General features: G+C 37.0%; 1 protein-coding gene across 1 annotated transcript in view; it reads right to left on the bottom strand.

Annotated features, from left to right (window-relative positions):
- Positions 1 to 701: 701 nt before the first annotated feature.
- The window catches only part of LOC115213270 (calbindin-32), a 172871-nt gene continuing 163572 nt past the window's right edge, over positions 702 to 10000 (bottom strand). The window contains exon 12 of the mRNA XM_029782204.2: positions 702 to 931. Coding sequence (XP_029638064.2) covers positions 805 to 931 — 127 coding nt within the window. The 3' untranslated portion in view covers positions 702 to 804. The remainder of the gene's footprint in view (positions 932 to 10000) is intronic.

The following is a 10000-nucleotide window of genomic DNA, read 5'->3' as shown; positions in this document are numbered from 1 at the left end:
CTAGAAGTATTCCGAATTTGAGGGCTACATTTGCTAATTTTCCACAATTGACTTTTGGAGAGATCAATTAAACTGCATTTAGGGTGGGAGAGGAAACTAGCCTTGTGGCCATTAAGAGTGAGATAAGGGAGTACAAGCTGAGGCAACTGAGGTAAGCTTGTGTCCCTAATAGGGAGTCAAATTCTGTTGTTTTCATGTTTGTGGTACTGGATGTGGGAGTGATGGGGTGTATGTTTTTTTTTATGTGATATTATTTGTGAAAAGTTGTGTGTGTGTGTACACACCTGTATGTGTGGTAGTAAAATATATGACACTTGATTTCAAAAATAAATCTTGACATTGGCCATATTAGAATACTGACTATATATATTATATTATTATTGTTGTTGTTTTTATTATTAATCATTTTCATTATTATTATTATTATTATTATCATCATCATCATCATCATCATCATCATCATCATCATCATTATCATCATCATCATCACCACCACCACCACCATCATCATCATCATCATCATCATCACCATCACCATCATCATCATCATCATCATCATCATCATCATCATCATTATTAGCATTCATGCCATTCTGCTAGGACAAGTGCTAAATATAGATATTAAGACAGAGAACCACCGATGTGGGTGGTGGTACAATTGTTGTAGGGTGGTGGATGTGTCCAAAGTCTTTTGTGGTTTCTATGTGATTTATTGATAGATCTATAACTGATCTATGCCTGGGTCGTAGTTAGTGATTGGTGATGCAGGCCTGGCTACAAGACAGAGTTACAAAAAGGGAGCAGTCATTGACCAAAGTTACTTCCAAAGTGATTCTCATTATTTCTCTTCTTATTTTGAGTCAAGAAGGCAGCCAGCTTTAATATTTCGAACTTGATATTATAGTATTTACGCATCATCCATAGCTTCAATCTAAAATAAAACAAAAATTTAAACTGTTAATTGAAAATAATTAGCAATGTGGCTGAAAATAATTTGAGACAGTTTTTTTTTTTTTCTTTTAAACAAATAAAATAAAACTATTTAAAAATATTTGTTTTGGTGCAAGGTGAGACAAAATTGTTTGAAATGCTAGCAAGGTATATTAAATATTCGTTTATCTCTGCTTTTTGAGTTCAGGTTCAACAGGAGTTCATTTTGTCTCCCACTTTCACTCAGATTTAACAAAACATACCAGTAATATACTTGACTCAATTAAGTTGATTGTTCACTAACTCCACCTGAAAGTCTAATCTGAAATGTTAGTAAATAATTAATATTCTAAATAATTCTGTTGTTGATTCAAGGTAAGTTTACATCTTGGACATTCAACTTTAGTTTCAAAGGAATTAACTTCCCCCAAACACTGTGTTTTCTCCTAAATCTCTCAGATATTGCTGCCAATGGAAGACATTAATATTTTCACCTCTGAAGAAATATTCAGAGATGTGTATTGTTTATTAATGTTGTATTTGTAGGGTGGCTGGCTTCCTCTAAACTAGAATCTCTTGCATTCACTCATAACATATTAATCTATAATCTGTCAGTGTAAAACAAACAATGAAAGCATGAACAACTGACTAATAATAAACCTCTGACCTTGAACAGGGTTTAAAAACTAGTTTACATCCAGAAGAGGGGGAAAAACCAAAAAAGAAAAGAAAAGCCACCTGCCAGTTTCCATTGACAAATCAGATTCTTTTAGTTGTTGGGTGAAAGAAAACAAAAGCTGTGTTGCTACTTCTTCAGTTTTTGCTCCTCTCAACTTGCTACCACCACCACCACCATCACTACTCACCACCATCACTACCCGCCACCACCACCACCTCCATTACTACCCACCATCACCATTATTCCCATTCCTAGCACTATCACCCTACAGCCTTCACCACCACCAACCACACCATTACCACTACCACCGCCACCACCACCACCACCGCCGCCGCCATCGCCATCACCGCTGCTACCGCCATCGCCGCCGCCACCGCCACCGCTGCCACCGCCGCCGCCGCCGCGACCACCTTCTCTACCATGTATAGACAACTGGGGTTGTATTTAATTAAAATAGCCATCCATAACTCCTACTTGATGTATACACACTGTCCATCAATCAGTTACTGCCGTATTTGTCCTGGCTGCTATGAGGGATGAGTTCTTGCCTCTTTCTCTTTCTCTATGATAGTTTTCCTGCTTTTAAGTCCATAAGAGATGCTATCTCAGGACAAATACTGCAGTAACCAACCTATCAAAGGTATACATACATTCTGTATGATACATGTATGGCTATTTCAATTTAACACTGCTTTAATTGCTTACACCATGTGCATGTATCATCATCAACATCATCGTTTAACGTCCACTTTCCATGCTGGCATGGGTTGGACAATTTGACTGAGGACTGGTGAACCAGATGGCTGCACCAGGCTCCAATCTTGATCTGGCAAGGTTTTTTACAGCTGGATGCCCTTCCTAACGCCAACCACTCCGAGAGTGTAGTGGGTGCTTTTACATGCCTGGTGGCATGAGGGCCAGTCAGGAGGTATATATATATATATCATCATCATCATCATCATCATCATCATCATCATCATCATCATCATTTAAGGTTTGTTTTCTCTACTGGTATGGGATGGACGGTTTGACAGGAGCTGGCCAGGCTTCTTTTGTCTGTTTTGGTAAGGTTTTGTGCAGCTGAATGCCATTCCAAACGCCAACCACGTTACAGTGTGGACTGGGTGCTTTTTAGGTGACCCAAGAACTGGCAGGGTGGTCACCAAGTGACTTGCCAGAGGGGAAGGGCATTGGAGGAGAAGGGGATCTTGTGTCAGATGATGAAAGGTTAGAGTGAAAGAGAGAGAGAGACAGAGATAGAAACAGGTGTCTTGGTGTAGAGGAGGTACATGATTACCTGGTTGGAGAGAGGGAGAGAGAGAGAGAGAGAGAGAGAGAGGGTGAGAGAGAGAGAGACAAAGTGACAGAGAGAGACAGAGACAGAGAGTGATCAAGAATGAAGAGGAGAGAAACAGGTGTGTTGGTGTAGAGGAGGAGGTGCATGGTTAATGAGTCAGAGGGAGAGAGAGAGAGAGAGAGAGAGAGAGAAAGAAAGAGAGTGCAAAAGAGAGCTGGACAGAGATGGTGGCGAAGGGCCAGGGCATACTCACAAGGAACAGGGATCCAAATATAAATGAGATGGTAGAGCAAGAGTGATAGATGCCGGCAAGTATGGGAGTCATAATATAAATGGCAGGGTCTTGGCAATGTAGTGTGAGTAGGAAGTAGAGACTTCACAAGGATGCAAAGAGTGTGGGAGTGAGGAATGCAATGACTGGGGAAACTTGGGTGCATAGGGGTGGGGCAACAACAGGATAGCAATGTTACAGTGAGCAAGGCAATGAGGGCAGAATTAGGGAGCAAGAGATAAGCAGAGTGCATGAAAAGAGAACATGTGAGAATAAGAAGAGATGTGATTTGGTTTGTTGGGGGTAGGGTTTGAGAAACGTTTTATTGTTATGTGGGGGTGGAACACAGCACTTCTAGAACTCAGTTTCGCTGATGTGGGTAGGTCTTCTCAAGTATTTCATATCGTCAGACATTTCAGTCCATTGTCATTTCGTCCATGAAGCCCAACAACCTGGGATTGGCCCCTGAGTTTCCCTCTTCCACAGGCATCATCCACTTTCAGGGATCAGCACTTCTTCATGCCTCTGCCCTTCAATCGTATGCATCACATGTCCAAACCAACGTAGTCATCTTCTTCTCTTGCATGGTACATTTGATTCCTCTTATCCCCAACTTTTCACTCGATACATTTGCACTTTGTCATACATGCACACTGATGTTGCACATCCAATGGAGAATACTGCCTTCATTTCCATCTAGTCTATGCATGTCGTCTGCATTCAGGGCCCATGTCTCACTACCATGGAGTATAGCCATTTTTACAAAAGGCATCATATAATCTACCTTTAACTTGAAGAGAGAGTCCTTTTGTTGTTGCCAACAGAGGTAACGGCTCTCTGAACTTCCTCCATCCTCTTCTTATTCTGTTAACAATATTTTCAGAGCATCCTCCACCATGGCTAATTTGGTCACTTGGGAAACAGAAACTATTTACAACCTCAAGAGAACCTCCTGGGCATTTGAGAGAGTCTAAGTCCTGTGTGTCTTTAGTGCTTATTGTTCCTGCACATCTGTCACATACAAAGGTGACTTTATCTGTTAATCCACCTGAGATCCACTGCAATGGCTTACTTTTGGCCAAATACTTTTCCTCACGAGGACGGTTGCATTTGTGGTGCTCTTCCCAAGTACAAAATCAAATTGCATCTCTTCTAATTTAATTCTTCACACACATTTCTCATCCACCACATCTCTATTCTCTCTGATACACTGCTTTGGAATCCTGAGCACCTCATGCCTCTGCTCTCTCTCTCTCTCTCTCTCTATATATATATATATATATATATATATCATAATAATCATCATCATCGTTGATTAATGTCTGCTTTCCATGGTGGCATGGGTTGGACGGTTTGACTGAGAACTGGTAAGCCAGGTGGCTGTACCTGACTCCAATCGGATTTGGTAAGGTTTCTACAGCTGGATGCCCTTCCTAACGCCAACCACTCCAAGAGTGTAGTGGATGCCTTTTATATGCCAGTCAAGTGGAACTGGCATCAGCCATGCTTGAATGCTACTTTTTATGTGCCACACAAGCGACACTGGCATCGGCCACACTCAAATGGTGCTTTTTACATGCCAAATAAATTTACTAAGGCTGACAGAAGACAATCTATTTCCATTATTAAAGGTGTAATTGGGATCAGTGATGGTTTTTTTTTTATATAAAGTTTTCTGTTGCTCCGATGTAAAAGAAATTCTTACCATCAGATTTCACTCCACATCTATAGACTACGTTTTTTTGCTGACACTAATTATTATTAAACAAACAGTTATTTCTAACTTTACAATCACAATAAATATTTTTCTTTTCTATATTTCTATTTTATATTCAGTAAGATGGTCATTTACTACTTCACTGCTAGTCTTCAGTTTTGGATGGGATTTAATGTGGATTGTTTCCCCTTGTACATCAGAAGAATTAATCTTTCACTTTTAATATTGTTGCAATTAATCTGATTTTTATTGTTATAAAAATTTGATAATTTCCCCTCGTTAAGGGAAGAAATAATTTGTGACATTTTTCGAAACATAAAAAGCCACTCAAAGAAAACTGGCATTAATTATATCATAATAACTATTTTCTTTGGTAAAATGTTTAGAAAATAGTTTGTATAAGATCCAACTAAATTATTCTTAATTTGCTTAACAAATGGAATATTTTTATCAGAAGTTATATTACAATTTACAAATTTTCAAACCTTATTTTATATATATATATATATAATATATATATATATATATATATTATATATATATATATATATATATATATATATAATATATATATATATATATATATATATATATACATACACACACACACACACACATATATATATATATATATATACACACACACACATCGTTTAACGTCCGTTCTCCATGCTAGCATGGGTTGGACTATATATATATATATATATGTATGTATGTATATATGGGGTATATCGTCTTATTCTATTATTCCTATCACTAATTTTATGAGCATTATCGGATGTGCAAAGCAATAAATTTATAGCAACCCAAATTTTGAAAATTTTTGAAATTTGACTACATGTGTGTGTGTGTGTGTGTGTAAGTATGTAAATCTCATCATCATCATCATCATCAGCATTGAATGTCTGTTTTTCATGCTTGCATGGGTTGGATGGTTTAACAGGTGCTTGCAAGCCAGAGAGCCGCACCAGGCTCCAGCTGTCTGTTTTGGCATGGTTTTCTATGGGTGAATGCTCTTCCTAATGCCAACCACTTTACAGACTTTACTGAGAGTTTTTTTATGTGGCACCAGCATGGGTGCTTTTGATGTGTCATGAGTATGGGTGTTTTTTGTGTGGTGACACCAAACAATATGTCAACGTTCAATAATGAATCCTGTTAACTGGAATATAATCAAAGACTGTATAACACTGAGCCATGATGAAGAAGAAATAAACTGGTTTGAAAGGTGAAACTAATTTTTATAATTCCAGTTAAATAGAATTTACTGGAGCAAAAATTAAGCCCCAGAAAATAATATTCAGTCAAGAGTACAACAACAATATTTTAAGGGCATTTGCCCTGTTAAAGAAGGGGTTAGTCTTGAGTGGCCCACGAAAGCCTCCTCCATTTTACACTATCATCTACATCATACCCACCAACCCCAGTTATTTTTAGCCTGTCCCTCTCAGTTTTCTCTTTCCCCTACATCCTTTCATATTTATTTCTATCATTCCTCTCATCCAGTTCACAAAACCATCCTCTCCCAGCACATGACCCAACCACTTCCTCCCATTTCTCATCACAAACATTCATCACTGGCTTCATTCTCATCCCCTTTTTTTTACAATCCATTCTTTGTCTTTCTCTTTCTAAAAATTCCTCCCCTTATCCACCAAACCATTCTCATTTCCATTTCGTCCAGTCTTCTCCGTTGCTGTTCCATGCCCATTAGCCATGTCTCACTCACACAATTCATACCACCTTTTGAAGACATACAACCAGACACTTTTCCCCCATGGCACATTCCTCTCCTCATTACACATCAATCAATTCCTAGAACTTCTTCTATGTACATCTTTAGTCACCAAGACTGATTCCAAACTGTTATTTTTTTACACCAAACTATGTCTTCAGCGTAGTGCAATGCCAGTCTATCCCAACGTCAGTATTGTTAGATCAAACGACATCAATGTCAATATTCGTATTATGCTGATACATTTGTTGTATTTTTAAGGATGCTGGGTTGGCAGAGTCATCATGATGCCAGGCAAAATACTAAATGGTTTTTCATCCATCTTTACGTTTTCAGTTCAAATTCCATTCAGGTTGACTTTGCCTTTCACCCTTTCAGGGTCAAAAAAGTAAGTACCAGTTGTACAATAGGGTCAATGTAATCGACTTATCCCACTCCCCACTGAAATTGCTGGCCTTGTGCCAAAATTTGAAACTAATATTCTTGTTGTATTATATCATCAATATCAATGCCATGTGATATAAAAGTTATCAAGTAATTGTTTTATTTGTCTATTTTTTTAAATATTTTTGTGTTTAAGGAAAAACTAAATTTTCCATAAAGAAGGGAGCAGGGGTGGGGTCGGAGAATGGAAGGGCAATGGTTTGGGAGAGAATTTGTTTGGTTCATGTGGAAGTTGGAAAGATGTGGAGGTAAATCTGGGTTGATGAAAGGAAAAGAAATGACACATACGATGGCAATGGTGTTAATTACATAATTATATAATTACAATAATAATGATGGCAACAGCTGCCATGGCAACAGCATGATAATGACTGACAGTTATATACACACTTATGCACACACACACACACACACAAATGCACACACACACATGCACACACATACATGCATACACACACATACACATATGCACACATACATACAAACGCACACATACACACATGCACATACACACACATGCATACATACATACACACACATACACACATACACACACATACACACACATACATACATGCACACATGCACACACATACATACATGCACACATGCACACACATACACACATGCACGCATACACACACATACACACATACACACAAACATGCTCACACACACAGATATGCATGTATGTATATAGAACACTGTGTCTGTGTTTGAAATGGTTGAGTGTATATGTTTATAAGAATATATGTGTTTTTTTCGTGCGTATATATTATTATGTTGATGCAAATAATGTTGACTTTTTGTTTGTCCTCTCTTTCTCTCTCTCCCCCTTCTCTCTCTTTCTGTATGTGTGTGTTTGCATGTGGGTGTCAAACCATCCAACCCATGTCAGCATGGAAAATGGATGTTAAATGATGATGATGATGCTATATATATATATATATATATATATATATATATATATATATATATAATAATAATGATAATAATAATAATAATTTGAGGGAATATTATTCCAAACTTACAGGGAAAAATTCAATTTAGAAATACTAAATCAAATTTCACAAAATATAATGTATATATAAATTAGAAAAAAACCCACCTTTTATCAATTCAAAATGAAAAATTAAATTACACCATCTAGAAAATTACATATAATAGAGATATTAAATATAAGATAAAAAATATACCGATGATTAAGTAATGTGCAAAATAAAAAATAAAACGTTATTCTACCAAATATATATGTTTTATTTATTATTTTGCACATTACTTAATCATCGGTATATTTTTTATCTTATATTTGATATTTCTATTATATGTAATTTTCTAGATGGTGTAATTTAATTTTTCATTTTGAATTGATAAAAAGTGGTTTTTTTCTAATTTATATATATATATATATATTAGAAGGTTTAGAGATGATGTACAGGTATTATATATAAGAAGAAATGAGGTACTCAGAAATCTGGATGGTTTTATATTTACAGATATTTATTAGTATGTTACATGTTTTTTATAAATCATATATCATATAGCACATATATAGCGCTTCCGTCCACTCTAGTGGAGTCTTCAAATTGAACACTTCAATTTGAAAACTCCACTAGAGTGGACGAAAGTGCTAATATATGATATATGATTTCTACTAGTAAATATCTGTAAATATAAAACCATCTGAATTTCTGAGTACCTCATTTCTTCTAATATATATATATATATATATGGTGGATTCTGTTGTCGTGAGTGACAAATGAGGGTTCAGTAAAATAAAGTATTAATTATGTTCTATGGACATGATGTGTGTCTTGAGGCCTGCTTGGTGCCTTGCAAACCTTTTGGCAAATGGAAACCTTTTGCCAGCATGCCTTCATGCTTGCATGAAGTTGATCCAGTTGCTGGAGTCGACTTTGCTCAAATCTTTGATCTGAGGGGAAGCAGGACAGGCACCACATCCTGTCTTCTGATGCTTTGTTTTCACAGGAAGAAAAGAAAATGGTATTTTGTCTTTGAAGCACAAGAGTGGCCTTCTAACTGATCTTCCTGTTGGGAATTGGCCAGAGAGAAGTTGCTTCGGAATTCTGATATCACTCCTACGTGAGGGATGACCTGACCATCTCAGCTGTATTTTGATGAGGATGGCTTCAATACCTGGTATGTTGCATTTTGTTGGTACCTCACTGTACCTCACCCATTCTGCTAGCACATAAAATGCATCCACTACACTCTCGGAGTGGTTGGTGTGAGGAAGGGCATCCAGCTTAGAAACCTTGCCAGATCAGATTGGAGCCAGGTGCATCCTCCTGGTTTGCCAGTCCCCAGTCAAACCGTCCAACCCATGCCAGCATGGAAAACGGACATTAAACGACGATGATGATGATGATGATGATAATGTTTTGAATATGGTCACTCAGTTTTATGTTGGATATATCACATGAGCATCAAACTGGTTGATGTGCTTTTGGAACAAGATTCAGCACCATAAAGCAATGTTGACAAGACCACCAACTTATGAAGTTTGCCAAAAGTAGAGCTAGCTTCCTAATTCTGGACTCAATTTTTTTTAATCCATTTTTACATCATTAGACACAATGGAACCAAGATAAGTGAAGGAGGAAACAATTTTTGATATGCTTTACCAGAAACACATACAGCAGGAAGATGGTTACGGATGGGCTGATGGACGAATATATATATATATATATATACTAGCATTATGACCCGGTGTTGCCGGATCATTGTGCTAGTGCATGTATATATGTGTATATATATGTGTACATATTACATGTACATCTATATATATACATCTACACATAAAATACAAAATACAAAGTTATATCTTGATATCGCTAGTGATAACAATACTCAAAATATATAACAGACTGGAATTGTAGGTCTGTCTCTTGCAATTTCGATCAATT

This window comes from Octopus sinensis, linkage group LG1, assembly GCF_006345805.1.
Source record: "Octopus sinensis linkage group LG1, ASM634580v1, whole genome shotgun sequence".
Lineage (NCBI taxonomy): Eukaryota > Metazoa > Mollusca > Cephalopoda > Octopoda > Octopodidae > Octopus > Octopus sinensis.
The sequence above is the reverse complement of the archived record's forward strand: the minus strand, read 5'-3'. Positions and strand labels throughout refer to the sequence as shown.